The following is a 20,011-nucleotide window of genomic DNA, read 5'->3' as shown; positions in this document are numbered from 1 at the left end:
CACACACTACGACACCGCGCCCCACCTCTTCCCACCATCTAACTGGTACCAGGTTTGGTTACATGTACAGTTTTGGTCTGTCGAGGATGTGTGTTTGCCTCTGGTGGGACTGTGTAGCGATAAAAGTGCCCAGTATTTACTCTGTGTACCATTTGATCTGTTCTTTTAGGAGTGTTCCACGTTTCCCATGGATTCTGACGGGGGTGTACGTTGAGATGAAATATTTGGAAATTGGTCTGTATTATTCGATTGTATTCATCAGGTCGGTCGTGTGGACACGTGTGGTGGCCAAGCACCACGTCCTAGGGAGTCCTAAAGGACTGTTCTCCAAGCTGTAGTTGTAAGCCTCAGTCAGTATGCAAGACTAGAAGTAGTGCCACTTTAGGATGGTAGTGAGCCGTACATATTTAGTGCCTACGGGACTTCGACTTCAGAGAATCTCTCTCTCTCTCTCTCTCTCTCTCTCTCTCTCTCTCTCTCTCTCTCTCTCTCTCTCTCTCTCTCTCTCTCTCTCTCTCTCTCTCTCTCTCTCTCTCTCTCTCTCTCTCTCTCTCTCTCTCTCTCTCTCTCTCTCTCTCTCTCTCTCTCTCTCTCTCGGTCTGACTCCTCAACGCAGACCTCATAAGGTCGACATTGGCTCTGGTCAGTAAAACCATCTAAAGAGTCCTTCTTTAATGGCAGGTGTCCCTCTCGTGTACTGTCCTTCACCCTGTGTGTCGCTTGTATCTTTACCCGAGCGGCAGAGCTCAGCGACCCCTCCCTGATGCAGGGGCGGAGGGCTGTAGTGAGACCCTGGTACCTCGGAAATCTAAATATATTCACAGTTGACCTAGTTACAAGATCCCCGTTTGATGCTTTAAGATTCCAGAAAGATATTATATTAGTTTGGACTGACGCAATTTTTAAAGGGATGGCTGCTGGATTATCTGAACGCAAGATTCACAATGACAGACGAGAGAAGTATTCATCAAGACCAGCAAAAAGAGAACGATCTACATCCAACGCAGGCACACCCCACCTGTCCTCGAACGCGTACGACAACTTCAACCAGTCGGACAGGCAGCAGGCGCTCTCCTGTCTGATGTCCAACACCTGCACTGGTTATGATCAACACTCACCTCACCTCTAACGACATACAAATACAGGCTACTGCTAGAAGATGCATCTCAAGTTTGGTCACTGAACTTAGAAAAATCACAAAGAACTAATGGAGAATGTCCAGAGGAGGGCAACAAGGATGGTACCAGAGTTACTAGATCTGAGTTACAGGAAGAGATTAGCCGCCTTAAAATTGTCCAATGTGGAGGAGAGAAGAGGAAGGGTGAATTGATCACATCCTTCAAATCTTAAAATCTGTTTCATGATGTCAACATTAGTAGTTCGTCGAAAGATTCAAGGTTAGTATAACCAGAGGACCATAACATGAAACTAACTGTGACTGTGTACTCATACAGAAGTTTTGAAAGTTGCTTGATAGTAGATGAAAGAGATGGGGACTCATGAGTGTAACACTCCTTTCTCTGACTGTACAGATCGGTTATTATAAAGGCAAGCTTTAACTGTGATCATATATTAATGGCTGATGAAGTTAATCCCAAGTAAGATAATGAAGAATGTTGCAGAATGAACGAAAGACGAATTATGGCGGTCGTCTTCCTGGGGAAAAGTTGCAAGAGCTCGCGTGTGAGAGGGACTCTAGGACGTTGCAACACCACTGTTATCCTCAGAACAGAACATCAGTAGGACTGTTAAGGGAACAAATTACTTAACTAATGAATATCAATATTGTCGTAAGTAATGGGTATAAAGAATGTCAATCAGTTTAGTGTTTACAACATTTGGTGTTAGAATAGACAGCACCAGTTGGTCACTTCCCTTGAAGGGATAAGGTTGATCTGCTGGAAAACGTCCAGAAGAGGGCGACAAAAACTGAGCTGGAAGTCAAGGGCACTGAGCTACAGGGAGCAGCCAGCGGTCATGGAATTACCCACCGTGAGAGAGAGATGGAAGAGGGGGAAAGGCGTAACAAATAACGTACAAGTTTCTGAATAGGTTTGATGAAATAAATATTGAACAGGTCTTCAAAATTGGAAATGGCAGCAGGACGAGAGGACATAACTGGAAACTAAGAATCAAGTTACAAAAGGTGTGAAGAAATGCTTTTGTGGCAACAATGTTGCAGGTGCGTGTGGCGACAGTGTTGAGGGTACATAGCACAAGCTAAGAGAAGATTATGTAAATGCTCTTGGTGTAAACGTAACTGATGGTATAATATGCAATAGAAAGTTAAGATTTCGGGGCAAATGGATGTAAAATTCCGTATACTATGCAAACACACACTCACACACATACACACACACACACACACACACACACACACACACACACACACACACACACACGCACACACACACACTATATATATATATATATATATATATATATATATATATATATATATATATATATATATATATATATATATATATATATTTATATATATATATATATATATATATATATATATATATATATATATATGTATCTTCACTTGGCCCCCTTCTTTGTACCTTCTTTTGGTAAAAGTAAAAGCTGGAGGGGAGGATTTTCAGCCCCTCGATCCATCTTCCCCTTTTCGTCGCCCTCTACGACACGCAAGGAACACGTGGGAAGTATTCTTTCTCCCCTATCCCCAGGGAAACTATATATATATATATATATATATATATATATATATATATATATATATATATATATATATATATATATATATATTGTCCTCTTTGATTGATTCCACTAACAAGTGTTTGACCTCAAAGTGCCTCACTGTGTACTGGTAAATTCACATTAGTAGTTACTGAGATAATAATGCCACGTGTCTTTATATTTTTCCAGGAGTCTCTTGCAATCGATGACACAAATTTTGCGTGATTATCAGCGCAGCGAACCTGGGATGCTGTTTGGTGACTAATTCGGGCATGTTAAGGTCAATGTCGGCTGGGGCGAGAGAGTAACCTTATTTTGCCCTTTCTGTTGGGAGATGTAGTGATGGATGATGTATGCTGGAACACCCGAGGATTTCCAGAGGCGGATTTGATATAGAAGGCAAAGAAAGTCCAGCGATCTTTCTAATTTCTCGAAGATTAGGCAAGACGTTTGAGGCTCCTGGTGTGTAGAAATACCTTGCTAACTCGGGAAGTGGCTAAATCGCTTAGTGTCTTGCTGGGGCTGCAGCGCAGCGCCTGCTGGTCACTGGTATGTACTGGAAACGCCTCAGTTTGAATGACAGAAGAAGAGTCAGATGATCTCTGGTTGTTTGGTACGCAACTGTGCTTCTCCCAGGTGGATGTCTGCCAGCCCATCCCCACTCCTGCTGCTGTTGGCGGCGACCCGCTGACCTGTAACATTACCTTGAGACACACTGTCGTTTGTCAGTCCAGCTGATAACTAATTGTTTTTAGATACGCCACTGGACCTTAATTCGTCGAGTGCACGACTTCATGGAATCCATTAATCAAGCTGCAATTTCCTCTTATGACCCCCTCATATATACGCTCCAAAATACTGTTTAATCTTGCCCTAAATACTCCTCCTCGGCCGGGCTATTGTAGTCCATATTCCGCCGGAAGGCACGTTCTTCCCCCTGCGCGGAAGTACGAAATCGACTCAAAGTGAAAGGTAGATAAGGTTGGTAATCCCATGTAGGCAAGAGGGTCATATACCCCCCGCGTCGTGAGTGTGGCTCCGGGGGAAGTCGAACACGCGATCCTCTCGTAAGTCAGAAATTGGTCCTTACCGAGCCAATAAGGTAATTATTATCATCACGGCAGATTAAATGTGGCTTACTGAAGGAGGAGGAGCAGAAGGACCTCGCATGGCGGCCTCCGGGCCTATACAGGCGCCCAGAACGTTCGCGGATTTCAGGGGATTACTCGCGTCTTGGATTACTGGGGGCTTTCATTACCCGTGCCAGGGTTAGCCTTGTCTGGGATTATTCGTATCTTGCATTGAATAGGATTTAGATCAATCGAGTCTTGGATTATTCACGTTTTTCATTGTTCGTGTGGATCAACGCTCAAATTATTTGGGGTAAGATAATCGCTCTGACATCATATTCATTTTACTTTGGGCTTTTCACATTATTTGTACCTAAGATTATTCCAGCCACAAATTATGTACAGTGGATGATTTCTTGATTACCTATAATTTGACTTCCTCGATTCTGGTTCTCCATCTGTTTGATATATATCATTTGAGTCTTGGATTAATTACCATGATGATTAGTAGCGTGTCAATTATTCATGTAATTGATTATTTCATTTAGGAAATTTTGGATCAGGATTATTTCAATCTTGGGTCGTGATTATCACAACCAGAAGGTTGCTCGAGTGCTTTGTAGTTTCGACATTGCCTTCAGTGTTCCTCCTGCGTGACGTCACAATGCATTAATCACGTGTGACTTCATGCAATCCAGCGTTACTTGTGACGTCATCCGCTATAGAGTTGCCTGAATAACACTGCACTATAGTCTTCCCTGGTGATGTCATCTTGTAAAGTGACATCATGTACTCTGGCCTCACCCGCTCAGCTCTGCATGTGACTTCAACCTTCTCACGGTATCCGTAACATCATCTTCCTGGCTCTGCATGTGACGGTCGAGCGTTCACGCGTGACACCAGCCTTCCGTCACCTGTTACATGTCGTGACAGTCGTTCGTCGTCCGTGACACCCGCCTCCTCCCACCCGTCACCTGTTACATCACGTGACGGTGGTGCGTCACCCTTGACACCGGGTCTCTCGTGTTATGTATAATAACGCGTGACGCTGGTGGCTGGCCGGTCCTCACGCCAGCCACCTTTGATCTGCTTATATTTATGACGCGTTTTTCACGCCATCTCCCCCTCCCGGGGCAGGCGACGGGGACAGGTCATGCTGGGACATCGCTCGCCGCACGGCACCGCTTACCACACGGCAGCGTTCACCGCACGATACCGCTCACCGCAAGTTACCGCTCACCGCACGGCACCGCTCACAGCACGATACCGCTCACAGCACGGCACCGCTCACCGCAAGTTACCGCTCACCGCACGGCACCGCTCACCGCACGATACCGCTCACCGCACGATACCGCTCACAGCACGATACCGCTCACCGCAAGTTACCGCTCACCGCACGGCACCGCTCACCGCACGATACCGCTCACAGCACGATACCGCTCACCGCAAGTTACCGCTCACCGCACGGCACCGCTCACCGCACGGCACCGCTCACAGCACGTCACTGCTTACTACAAGGAACTGCTCACAGTTCGACACCGCTCGCCACACGACACTGCTCACCGCCACCGATCTCAACGCGCACGATTCCCCTCACCGCACGACGACGCGCTGACAGCACGCTCGCTCCCCGCACGGCACCGCTCACCGTACGGCAGCGTTCACCGCACGATACCGCTCACCGCAAGTTACCGCTCACCGCACGGCACCGCTCACAGCACGTACCGCTCACAGCACGGCACCGCTCACCGCAGTTACCGCTCACCGCACGGCACACGCTCACGCACACCGCTCACACGCACTACGCTCACCAGCACTACGCTCACCGCACAACAGTAACCGCACGGCACCGCTCACCACATGGCGCCGACTGCCACTCGCAACGTCTACCGCTCACGCACGGCACCGCTCACGCACGCACCGCTCACAGCACGTACCTTATCTCACGGAAATGCTCACATCGACCCTCGGAACACCACTCGACACAACACGCACTCATGGCATCGACCACCGACACAGAACCGCACGCACCGTCACCACCATGGCGCCGTCCACACTGCACGGCACGACACCACTCAGGGCACGACACCACTCAGGGCACGACACCACTCAGGGCACGACACCACTCAGGGCACGATACCACTCAGGGCACGATACCAATCAGGGCACGACACCACTCAGGGCACGATACCACTCAGGGCACGATACCACTCAGGGCACGACACCACTCAGGGCACGACACCACTCAGGGCACACCACTCAGGGCACAACACCACTCAGGGCACGACACCACTCAGCGCACAACACCACTCAGGGCACAACACCACTCAGGGCACGACACCACTCAGAGCACAACACCACTCAGGGCACGACACCACTCAGAGCACAACATCACTCAGGGCACGACACCACTCAGCGCACAACACCACTCAGGGCACGACACCAATGAGCACGGCTAGGGTCAGTGCATGGCATCTCACTGCATGTTACCGGTCATCGCAAGGCACCGCCCAGTGCAAGACACTGCTAAACGCATGGCATTTCTCAGTGCACAGCATCGCTTAACGCATTGCGTCATTCATTGTATGGCACAGCTCAGTACATGACACGACTCACAGCGGAGTGCCACTAGTTATCGCTCAGCACACAGTACTATTCAGTATAAAGTATCGCTCAGCACACAGTATAGCTCAGCACTTAGCACCACTTGGCGCACGAGACTTCTCATCACACGGCGTTGCTCAGTGTCTCTGTTCAGCATGCGTCAGTTGCTCAAGGTACATCGGTACGCAACCAGTCTCAGGACACATCAGCAACTGTAACAGTGATGATTACCACAAGTCGCCACACTATGCATCGATCAAAGCATGTCAGTTCTTGTGTTACAACTCTTCACAAGACGTAACAGTGCCTAGCACAGTTCACTGCTCAGCACATAACTGCTGACGGTACGACCGCGATTGACGATAGACCAGTGCTCGTAAAGTATTCACTGCTGAACGATGGTTAATGCTCATGCATGTCACTGCTAAAGAGAGCGTTCATGTAGTCAGGATACCTTATTTTTCGACGCATTACTATTAGATTTTCTCACTGCTTAACACGCGTCACAGTGTTCCACGGGTCACTGCTCATGACAGGTTACTAGCGATAGGTCACTGTCAAAATCAGCTGCTTTATGCCTGTCTATACTTGTCATTACTCAGCAGGTCAGTGTCAGCAGCCACTGCTCCAAACCTGTCATTAGTCAGCAGGTCAGTGTCAGGAGCCACTGCTCCAGTCCAGGGTGTTTCTGACACTTTGTGAGGCACAGGTCGGCTGTATTACCTCCTGGTAATATGCTGGTATAAAACGAGTGTCAACTGAAGGTACAGAGATGTATTTCATGGTACTCCGGCACCATGGTACCTCTGTAGCCCACAGCACAATGGCACAATTATGTTGTCCAGGGTACGCTGGTACAGCGTTAAGTCTATTGACATATGTACGATGGTCCTTTTGTTGTCCTTGGTACAGTGGTAATAATGTTGTCAACAGTGCAGTGGCACCTTTTGCATCCACGGTACAGTGGTATCTCCTCCGGTAGTCGAAGCCTTCGACACCGCTGTCGCAACATATCAATGTGATGATCAGGACTCATGATCTCCACCACCACAACCACGGAACAACCACACCAACAGAGTGATAATCACTTAACGGGAAATAAGCCAAAGGAATGAGTGTGTTAAGGAGACCAAAGAGATCAACATTGTGCCTAACCCATCGCCAGAGTTCCGCGTCAGGGGAATCGTGAAAAAGACACTGTCTGCTGGAAATGGCACTGAAGTTTGTAGATAAGTAATACTTAGGACAAGCCATTCACAATATAGGCCAGAACTGGATTATACCTGGAGAGGTCTGGTCACCGCGCCAAAAGAAGTAAAAAGATCCGAGTGAGAAGGTTCAAAGAGGAGCACCTCAAAAGATCTGCGCTACCTTGAGAAGCTGAAGGTTTCAAATTTGTCCGCCGTGAAGGAGAGAAGAGGAAGGAGAGACTTGAGCACAGCCTTTGATTTTCTAAATCTATTGGACGATGTCGACTGTTAACAGTTCTTATGAGATGTGATATCTAGGAAAGAAGCTTGTTAGAAAGGAAATGAAGAAGTACTGAATGAGTGTAAGGGTAGTTGATGGTTGAACTGTATCCATGAGGCAGTGAGTGTCGGCAGTATACAGATATCTAAAAGCTGCCTGATCGTGAGCGAATAGATTCTACGGGTTGGTAATGACCCTAACAACCTCCCCCCCTCCCCTCCCTCCCCAACTTTGCTCACCAACACCGCCCATCGCCACCATAAACACCACCGCCATCACCATCACCAGTAACACTACTCCAGTACCATTACTACATTACCACTACTACCTCCACAACCCCACCATCATACACCCGCCATCACTACACCACCACCACCAAACTACCACCACCACACCACCACCGCCAACCACACCACCACTACACCAAACACCACCAACACCACCATACCCCACCACCACAGAATAACCACACCAACAACCCCCTGCTGCTCTACTTTTCCGATTCGATTCACTTTTTGTTGATCTATAAATCACCAACAATCCCTGGAAACAAAAAGCTGGCGTGGTGAAGGGTCGAGCGGCCTGTCAGTGGCTTCCTTTTGCCGGGGGATGAAGGGACGGGTCTGTGTGGCCCTTCTACAGGAGCGTGAAGGACACTCCAAGCTGTCTGGTGGAGGGACGTGAGGCAAGGATCATCGCTACCCAAAGGTGTCACTCTCTGTCTGTCTGCAGGGTCATGGTCGGCGCCATATTGGGTCTTGTGGTAGTTGTGTCGGCGGCTTCTGATGTTCTCTTCAGGCGTCCATAGCCGTGTCCCTTGCCAAGGCCAGAGGGACATCTATCGTTAAGGTTGAAGGAGCATCTTTCGCCAAGGCTAATAAGACACATCTCACCAAAGCAGTGGGAATATCTCTCACTAGGGTCAAAGCTCCCACTAAGGCCAAAGAGACACTAACCGCTTATGTCAAAGTGGTGTTTCTGAGCAGATGTTCAAGGAGAGAAGGAGGGTGATGGCAGTCTTCATACCAGGACCCGTGCTGGCTGCGAAATAATCAAATACCCTGCATGGAAGCCAGGCTCAGTTCGAAATCTTCAAACCGTCTCGATTCCAACCCCAATAAAGGGTTAATTCGGCTTAGGGTCATATGCTCGTCCTTTGAAGCGGTTCAAGGGCCCTTACCAGAATTGGATTACGTCGGGCCCTAATGTCCTTTGTTCATTTTGGCTACATGTGGACCTCCTTCAAATTACAGAGCCAAGAGCCATGGTTGGGGGCTCTCATTGATGTATAGCCGAGCACCTTAATGCGATTTGTAGATTTATAGTGGGATACTATGGAGGATGGTGTCCTCCTGTGGTGGTGGTGATAGATAACACCGTCTGGCGTAAGATGGCAGAGAGAGAGAGAGAGAGAGAGAGAGAGAGAGAGAGAGAGAGAGAGAGAGAGAGAGAGAGAGAGAGAGAGAGAGAGAGATTGTAATCTGTGATGATGTTACTTTATTCAGGGTAAACTTTCTATCGCATTATCTATTATTTCTTTGTTCTGGTTATTTGTACGTTTTCTTCTCGACACACGTGACACGTGTTATTGTCGTTTGTGGAAGTCAGCGACTGTTAACTAACATAGATTTACCTTTGCCTAACGCACATATGTCCAGTATTCATTAACAAATGTGTGTCTCGAAACACATTGACTGGCATATAACACATTCGCTGTTATGTGAACCGTATTTACCTTAGTTTCGTGGCTCTTCTCCTGTTATCTATTGTAATCCATGGTTGTTGTTACATCACTCGTCTGGTCTTTACTATAGCCTCTATGATCGTTATTTTAAACTGTTAACTTAAACAAAAGATGTTATCTTAGTAGGTGTTTTGTCTCTATTTCCCATTTTCTTTATATCAATCATCTATTATACATATGTATTCATATTATACATATGTATTCATATCAGTCTGGGATGTAGTCAGGTAGCACAAGGTCATCCATCTTGCTCCTAGTCTCTCTGTTACGTCGCGTATTTAGTCTTGTATCTATTTCAGTTAGTGTCACGTACGAATTCTGTTATATAAACCAAATATTCTGTTATCTATCACATATTTAATGTTCTGTTCGTCATATCTATTACAGTTAGTGTCACGTATATTATTTTATATGTCATGTATAATGTCATCTATCGCGTACAGAATGTTGTATCCGTCACATCTATTGCAGCTGGTGTCATGTACTCATTGTTATACATATCATGTATTCTGCTATCTATCACGTACTGAATGTTAGATCCAGCACATTCGCTGTTATCTGTAATGTTATCTAACCCTGTGTTCTCTTCCTCAGTCGATGCTGCGATAAAAAGAGTTGTGGCAACAGGAACGAGACGCCTTCCGACCCCGTCATCATAGACAGGTTAGTGTTTTCCAAACCCGTCCACAGACAGCACGAGGAACGTTCCAAAGGAGTGGTCCTATCCACATACGTACGCTGTATCAGGAACTCTCCTGTGGTGTGTTCCTCTTCAACTGTTTCTGTGTTTTCTTTTACTGTTTACCTGAGCACACAATATCAGGACCGTTCCTGTGGGATGTTCCAGTCCATCTGCACACATTATCGGAACCGACTGTGTGGGGTGTTCCTATTCGCCTGCACACACAGTATCAGGGCAGCTCCTACAGGAGTATGTCCTGTCCACCTATTTACCTATACGCTACGCAAGTGTGGTGTATAGTCGTCTGCTGTCGATGTCGAAATATTGCAAAAAATTATCTTCATTCGAAGATTTGTAAGGAATACAAACAACAACAGATCACTGGGTCCTTTTAATCCTGTTCGTGAAAGCAGGTGAGGTCAGAGACGCAGTGTTATGGGAAGTAATTAAAAAGGCTGAGTAAAAATGTCTGTAAATAACTTTTCAGAGTACGGAGGTACAAACAGCATCAGTAGTGGACAGTCTATTTCTAAACGTGATGCTGGTGTGGCTTTCAACTGGTCTTGGTGTTAAGCCATCCCATACATCCAAGGTAAAGCACTTATGTGTGAGTTTACATCCTCCATTACTACAGGTGAGATCAGACTAATCTGGTTTTAACGGACCCCAGGATTGTAGCGGTTAGCGTTACTGACCGTGACACATTAAAGGGTCGCTCGGGGTTCAACGCATGGTTTCGAATCCTGGTTGCGGCAAGTCGGTCCACGGTTATGCTAGATGTTTATCTTTCCGTTGGGATTGGTTTATAAATTAGGTACCTGGCGTAGGCTTGGGTACAAGCATACATACATATATATAGGGTTGTACGGAGGAGGGTGGATGTGTTGAAAATGAAATGTTTGAGGATAATATGTGGTGAGATAGGATGGTTGAGTAAGTAATGAAAGGGTAAGAGAGATGTGTGGTAATAAAAAGAGTGTGCTTGAGAGAGCAGAAGAGGGTGTATTGAAATGGTTTGGACATATGGAAAGAATGAGTGAGGAAAGGTTGACAAAGGATATATGATATGCGTCAGAAGTGGAGGGAACAAGGAGAAGCGGGAGACCATATTGGAGGTAGAAGGATGGATTGAAAAATGAGCGATCGGGGCCTGAACGTGCAAGAGGATGAGAGGCGTGCTAAGAATAGAGTGAATTGGAACGATGTGGTATACCGAGGTCAACGTGCTATCAGTGGACTGAACCAGGGCATGTTAAACGTCTGAGGTAAACCATGGAAAGGTTTGTGGGGCCTGAGTGTGAACGAATGTGGCCTTTTTTGTCTGTTTTCCTGGCACTAACTCGCTGACGCATAGGGTGGCGATGCTGTTTCCTTTGGGGCGGGATGGCGCCAGGAATGGGTGAAGGGAAGCAAGTATGAATATGTACACGTGTATATATGCATATGTCTATGTATGTGTATGTATATGTGTGTATGTGATATGTATGAAAATATGTATGCATATGTACGTGTAGGTACATGTATGTATATATGTTTGCATATGCGTGGACGGGTCTTTCTTCGTCTGTTTCCTGACGCTATGTCGCTGACGCGGGAAATGGCGATCAAGTATTATGATAATGATAATAATGATGATGATGATGATATATATATATATATATATATATATATATATATATATATATATATATATATATATATATATATATATATATATATAGCGTTTATGAGATTGCCTTGATTATGGCATTTATGTGACCGGGTCGTGAAACAGAAATGACATTATAGCAGCTGTAATGATTAAAACCTTTCTTGGTTCTGAATACCTGTATTAAATCACATCTTTGCCTTCTTTTTCTTTACCTAGATACAACCAAAGCTACCTAGTAGGCTTTCACGTCTTTTTATCAAGCATGATAGTCAATAGTGAGCACAGGGTTCAAGATAGGGACGCATCTGTGGATTATTACGTGCGAGATGTATTTTCTCTGACTTTAATTCGAATGCCTTGCCTGTCAAGCCCAGAATTTTGCTGGCCTTCTTTACTGCATCCACGCGTTGTTTTAGTTGGCCTTAGGTCATTGGAGATTATTACACCCTGGTCTTCTCCCCTTATTTACTCTCTGTAGCTCAGCAGTGTTAACGCGTTTTCGTGTTTACTGCCAATGTTTTACTCCAAGCAATTCTCGATATCGGAATTCACCCGTTACTTGTGAACGTCGTCTGTCAGCTTTTGTATGACGTCATGTAGTTGCAGACGTTCATTTCCTGTTATAGAATTACTCACCATCTTAGCGTCGTCTGAAGGTTAGGATATCAGATAACACGGCTCATTATCAGGAGGAGGCAACGAGAAGATCCAAGCTCTCTCGTGATCATTCACATCTTCAGGGATACAAAGATAAATTTCCTCGTCTTCCATAATATGTAATATCACGAAAGTGCTTGCATCTTCTTGCTCTAGTCTGCCTGGGGTCACCAGCATATACGTGTTCGTTTTTGATTTATCTGCGTATCAGAATCTTAGTGACTGGGTTCCAAGACTGAACCTATTGACACGTTTAACCATTCTGAGGCCTGACCGTTGATCAGTTCCGATCACCCAGTTTTGCAACCACTCAATTGCCTCGTTACAACTTTTGCCAGAAATCTTAGATGCATGAATTTGTCCGTAGTTATCTGAACACGTAAACTCATGGCATCTATCGCATTACTTACATTATATATATATATATATATATATATATATATATATATATATATATATATATATATATATATATATATATATATATATATATATATATCCTTCTCCCGCGTCAGCGAGGTAGCGTTAAGAACAGAGGAGGGAGCATTAGAGGGTATATCCTCACTTGGCCCACCTCTCCGTTCCTTCTTTTGGAAAATTATAACCTGGAGGGGAGGATTTCCGGCCCCCCGCTCCCATATGTATGTATATATATATATATATATATATATATATATATATATATATATATATATATATATATATATATATATATTATTTTTTTTTTTTATTATACTTTGTCGCTGTCTCCCGCGTTTGCGAGGTAGCGCAAGGAAACAGACGAAAGAAATGTCCCCCCCCCCCCCCCCCCATACACATGTATATACATACATCCACACACGCAAATATACATACCTACATAGCTTTCCATGGTTTACCCCAGACGCTTCACATGCCTTGATTCAATCCACTGACAGCACGTCAACCCCGGTATACCACATCGCTCCAATTCACTCTATTCCTTGCCCTCCTTTCACCCTCCTGCATATTCAAGCCCCGATCACACAAAATCTTTTTCACTACATCTTTCCACCTCCAATTTGGTCTCCCTCTTCTCCTCGTTCCCTCCACCTCCGACACATATATCCTCTTGGTCAATCTTTCCTCACTCATTCTCTCCATGTGCCCAAACCACTTCAAAACACCCTCTTCTGCTCTCTGAACCACGCTCTTTTTATTTCCACACATCTCTCTTACCCTTACGTTACTCACTCGATCAAACCACCTCACACCACACATTGTCCTCAAACATCTCATTTCCAGCACATCCATCCTCCTGCGCACAACTCTATCCATAGCCCACGCCTCGCAACCATACAACATTGTTGGAACCACTATTCCTTCAAACATACCCATTTTTGCTTTCCGAGATAATGTTCTCGACTTCCACACATTCTTCAAGGCCCCCAGAATTTTCGCCCCCTCCCCCACCCTATGATCCACTTCCGCTTCCATGGTTCCATCCGCCGCCAGATCCACTCCCAGATATCTAAAACACTTCACTTCCTCCAGTTTTTCTCCATTCAAACTCACCTCCCAATTGACTTGACCCTCAACCCTACTGTACCTAATAACCTTGCTCTTATTCACATTTACTCTTAACTTTCTTCTTCCACACACTTTACCAAACTCAGTCACCAGCTTCTGCAGTTTCTCACATGAATCAGCCACCAGCGCTGTATCATCAGCGAACAACAACTGACTCACTTCCCAAGCTCTCTCATCCCCAACAGACTTCATACTTGCCCCTCTTTCCAAAACCCTTGCATTTACCTCCCTAACAACCCCATCCATAAACAAATTAAACAACCATGGAGACATCACACACCCCTGCCGCAAACCTACATTCACTGAGAACCAATCACTTTCCTCTCTTCCTACACGTACGTCTCCATGGTTGTTTAATTTGTTTATGGATGGGGTTGTTAGGGAGGTGAATGCAAGAGTTTTGGAAAGAGGGGCAAGTATGAAGTCTGTTGGGGATGAGAGAGCTTGGGAAGTGAGTCAGTTGTTGTTCGCTGATGATACAGCGCTGGTGGCTGATTCATGTGAGAAACTGCAGAAGCTGGTGACTGAGTTTGGTAAAGTGTGTGGAAGAAGAAAGTTAAGAGTAAATGTGAATAAGAGCAAGGTTATTAGGTACAGTAGGGTTGAGGGTCAAGTCAATTGGGAGGTGAGTTTGAATGGAGAAAAACTGGAGGAAGTGAAGTGTTTTAGATATCTGGGAGTGGATCTGGCAGCGGATGGAACCATGGAAGCGGAAGTGGATCATAGGGTGGGGGAGGGGGCGAAAATTCTGGGGGCCCTGAAGAATGTGTGGAAGTCGAGAACATTATCTCGGAAAGCAAAAATGGGTATGTTTGAAGGAATAGTGGTTCCAACAATGTTGTATGGTTGCGAGGCGTGGGCTATGGATAGAGTTGTGCGCAGGAGGATGGATGTGCTGGAAATGAGATGTTTGAGGACAATGTGTGGTGTGAGGTGGTTTGATCGAGTAAGTAACGTAAGGGTAAGAGAGATGTGTGGAAATAAAAAGAGCGTGGTTGAGAGAGCAGAAGAGGGTGTTTTGAAGTGGTTTGGGCACATGGAGAGGATGAGTGAGGAAAGATTGACCAAGAGGATATATGTTTCGGAGGTGGAGGGAGCAAGGAGAAGAGGGAGACCAAATTGGAGGTGGAAAGATGGAGTGAAAAAGATTTTGTGTGATCGGGGCCTGAACATGCAGGAGGGTGAAAGGAGGGCAAGGAATAGAGTGAATTGGAGCGATGTGGTATACCGGGGTTGACGTGCTGTCAGTGGATTGAATCAAGGCATGTGAAGCGTCTGGGGTAAACCATGGAAAGCTGTGTAGGTATGTATATTTGCGTGTGGACGTATGTATATACATGTGTATGGAGGGGGCGTTGGGCCATTTCTTTCGTCTGTTTCCTTGCGCTACCTCGCAAACGCGGGAGACAGCGACAAAGTATAAAAAAAAAAAAAAAATATATATATATATATATATATATATATATATATATATATATATATATATATATATATATATATATATATATTTCATCATGAAACATCATCATTTGCCTGATTTTTTTCCTACTAAATTGGTTACTAGTCTCTAAACCTCCTGTGTGTTGTATGACGGGGGACAATTTTCTATTTGTGTATTTTTTTGGCATCACGGTTTCTTAATGGGCAGATGACTACAGGTAGGAGTCACAGGAGAGAGCTGTTGGAGGCGTGGCAGGGGAGGTATTGCTGTTGATTACGAGTAGGTCTTACGGAAGACGTGAGAGTTTGATTATTGACCCATACGATGCGTGGGTAACAACTTCAGGGAGTATCTGTAGCAGATTTGATGATAGGTAGCATTATAGGTGCGATCCTGATCAGGCATTTCATGTAGGACCTTAATCAGGCATTATAGGTACAACCTAAAACATTCATTATAGGTACAACCTACAACATTCATTATAGGTACAACCTACAACATACATTGTAGGTACGACCTGCAACATGCACTATAGGTACAACCTACAACATTTATTATAGGTACAACCTACAACATACATTATAGGTACAACCTACAACATTCATTATAGGTACAACCTACAACATACATTGTAGGTACGACCTGCAACATGCACTATAGGTACAACCTACAACATGCATATAGGTACAACCTACAAAATGCATTATAGATACAACTTACAACATGCATTATAGGTACAACCTACAACATGCATTATAGGTACAACCTACAACATGCATTATAGATACAACCTACAGCATGCATTATAGATACAACCTACAACATGCATTATAGGTACAACCTACAACATGCATTATAGGTACAACCTACAACATGCATTATAGGTACAACCTACAACATGCATTATAGGTACAACCTACAACATGCATTATAGGTACGCTCCATACAGACATAAAGGAGAACTTCAGGTGAAACTTATGGTAGACACTGATGTTCATCACAAGCAAGGCTGCATCAGGCATGATGGAGGTATGTAGACGAGGCCCACTGCAGCTGTGGCTGTGATCTATAGGCAGGACCCGTAGAAGTCATATTGGTTGATTTAAGACCAGATTCCAAAGGCGTCATTGAAGTTTTGAATCATCGCAAACACGTGAGGGATAAGGCGACTTTAATCGAAGATTCCTTAGCGTTTATACAGGAGGAAACCTATTATCTTTATTATCATGGCTTCAAGGACGTGTGGAGACAATGATAACATTATGATGTGCAGACGGTCACACACAAGCTGAAGGTGGATGGTGGCTCTCATTACATTAATATCGTTATGTGCATTTTACAGTGTTTTTATATAAGCTCTTGTTGCTATGTACATGCAAGTAAGTGTTCATCTGTGTTCTTGTATTATGGGGTCGTTGACCATCTGATTGTTCTATAGTGATTCTATATCCTGTGTATCATATCAGTTACATCATCAGTATCAAGGGCCAGTGACAACAGCGATAACACAACATAAGATAAGATAATGTTGATGTGATCAATCCTTGTATTTGATCAATAGATATATCTTGTATGTAGAGTGCTGAAACAACATGGCTGCACTAGTCTCTCTCTCTCTCTCTCTCTCTCTCTCTCTCTCTCTCTCTCTCTCTCTCTCTCTCTCTCTCTCTCTCTCTCTCTCTCCAGGGGTTGTCTTTGTTCATTACGGTGACCTCTCGCATTTCTAATAAAATTATTTTCCTATTTCCTCTCTCGCAATTTGATGGTCGTGACCGTCATCATAACCCCCCCCCCCCCTCTCCTTACATTCATTTCGGTCTAACGTGTAAAGAACATTATGCTACTATATGTTAACCATGTTCCGCTCGGCTGTTTTGCTTTGCAAATTCATATTTCCCGGAACGGTAGAATCATTTCCTCATGCATTAGACAGATTCACCACAAACATAGGTGGTTCAGGTGACTCGGTTACATACACGTATAATTTAGAAGGAAAACCTAGTCACACAATGGAACTCGACCGTCGTCATATTCATCATAGCTGCTGTGAGTTGGTAAGCGATGTCAACACACACACCTGAGGATCTCTAATTAAACCCCGCCCATGAGTTCGAATCCTCCTAACACATATGTCTTCGATTGTGGCAGCTTTTGCCCAAGCGACGTCCATTACTATGAAACAGAAAAGAATCGTTCTGCCGTGGAAGAAGACGTTGGTGTTTCTGGGTGGCAGCACCATGTGTGACTTATGTAATTCTACACATGTCTCCACCGCCCGGTGTCTTACGCTACATGTATTGGAAGCCAGTAAAGTGTTCAGCGTGATCAGGCCTTTAATCCGACACATGAGAATCAGATGTTTAGCCAGAGAGTAAATTGCTCCGGGAGCCGGGTCCTTTAATCAGACAAATGTGGTGTAGACGGCCGGAGGAGGAGGGGCAGGCAGGCTCGCCTCATTACACCCACAACACCACCACTTTCAGCCTGGCTGCCTCTTTTTAAGCGGTCCCCACCGCCGTCCCCCTCTGCCCCTTCTGTGCCTGGTTTAAAACCTTCTGTTCCTGTTTTTAGCCATCATGGACGAGCTTTTAACCTCTGTGTGTACACTGGTTTAAAACCTTTTCCATTCTGTTTGCACCCATCTTGGATAAGGTTTAACTTATTGTGTTCACTGGTTTACAGCATTTGTCCCGTGGTGTTGAGAAGGACGGATGATAGGAACCTTGATGGCCCATGACTAGGTTATCTACTTTATCAGTGGTAGAGCAGAGGGCACCTACCAACCCATCTCTCCCACCTGCTTGATGCCTACTGCTACGGAAATTTTGTGGAGGAGTCGAGGTTGCTGTTGCAGTGAAGTAGAATGTTGCCAGTGATGTAAAACGTCTTGATTCAAGAAGTTATAAAAGTTATTCACTGTGACGGAACGGTGCATGAAATAACAGGAAAATGAAACATGATAACCGTTTCATTTTCCCCGTAGTGTTATGCACATGTATATGTATGTATAGTGGCACCGTTGTTACTGTAGTAGTACTGTAGTAGTTGGGGCCGTGCTTACCATAGCAGTACCGTAGTAGGTGGCGTCGTGTTTACCATAGCAGTACCGTAGTAGGTGGCGTCGTGGTTACAGCAGCAGCAGCAGAGACAAGGACACCGTAGTTACATGTGTAGCAGTAGGGACGCCTTGGTTACAGCGACGCATGAATTCGCGAAGCAGTACGATGAAATATATTACAGTATCTTCAATACAGAATAGATTCAACTTCTCGTACTGACATGTATTCGAGTACTGCCACGTGCAGACTATTCTGGACTGTTAGCATGTGACTAGTTAACAACACATATTCCAATACTATTAAGGAAAAATAGTGGTTTTAATGACTGAATATTGAAATACGTTTAACGCCTTAGTAGTTAAATGGTTCAGTATTTCCGGAAGTGAGTATTCGAGCGTTTAATGGAGGAAAATGTTTGTTATAGTTATACTTAAGTACTCTGACTTTGATATAGATATTCAAAAATTCATAGTACCTGAAAACTGGGATGTTTTGAAGCGGGAATATTCCATCATTCAGTTCAGAGTTCGTTTCTTCCCAGAGAAGCAGTTTTCGACCACTTCCAAAGACACCAAAGAAAAAAAATAACTAAAAGCATTTATAACTACAGACTGTTCAGTCACTTCTGAAGATCTCATACTGTATCGTTTCCAATAATGAAATGTTAGGGTATTGCTAACGAGCGAACTGCCGTCTGGTGACAAGGCGGAACGAGGTAATTAGCGTGTTGTTGATGTAGCGGACATGTTTACTGTCGGCTCGCTCGGCCCGGGTGTGTGTGTGTGTGTGTGTGTGTGTGTGTACGTTATCTCCCGTAGCTGATACAGGTGTATGTCTGTACATTTAGTCCTATTCTCTGCATGTATGTAGACGTGAATGTATTTATATGTTTGTATGTTCATTTGTATGGATGGGTCTGCAATATGTTTATGTTCTCACTGTTCTAGCTATGTGAGGGAAGTGTGTTTCATTACCTGTATGTCATTACCTGAGTAGACTGTACGAGTAGAGAGCATTACCCTAGTGGGGCTTCCATCTCTTGAACCATTTATACTATCATGCCGCTTTTCAATATTGTGTCTATTGTCCACAATTACAATTTCATTTTTCAATTTATTCCACTCATTCCCTCCTCTTACACTGGAAACGTACTTCTGTGTATCTTTTGTAACAAGTTTCCTGCTTGATTTCATGTTATGTTTAAGGCTGTGACCAGGTCACCCCTTACTCTTCTTTCCTCCATGGACAAATTCAAGGCTCCTAACCTTTCCCTGTAACTCTCGTCTTTTTATTTCTGGTACTAACTGGTACTAACCTTCTCTATTTTGTGCTGCATTGATTGTGGTGACCAAACTTGTAAAACATATCCTACTTTTGGC

The 20,011-nt window shown here is 44.7% G+C and overlaps 1 protein-coding gene across 8 annotated transcripts in view; it reads left to right on the top strand.

The window, feature by feature from the left end:
* Nucleotides 1–20,011, top strand: part of kn (EBF transcription factor knot) — a 528,425-nt gene that overhangs the window by 227,895 nt on the left and 280,519 nt on the right. For all 8 annotated transcript variants that reach the window (XM_071675839.1, XM_071675837.1, XM_071675838.1 and 5 more), the window contains one exon: nt 10,189–10,257. In XM_071675839.1, the coding sequence (XP_071531940.1) occupies nt 10,189–10,257 (69 nt within the window). The remainder of the gene's footprint in view (nt 1–10,188; nt 10,258–20,011) is intronic.

Source organism: Panulirus ornatus, chromosome 21 (genome assembly GCF_036320965.1).
Source record: "Panulirus ornatus isolate Po-2019 chromosome 21, ASM3632096v1, whole genome shotgun sequence".
Lineage (NCBI taxonomy): Eukaryota > Metazoa > Arthropoda > Malacostraca > Decapoda > Palinuridae > Panulirus > Panulirus ornatus.
This window is presented reverse-complemented; position numbering and strand designations above follow the sequence as displayed.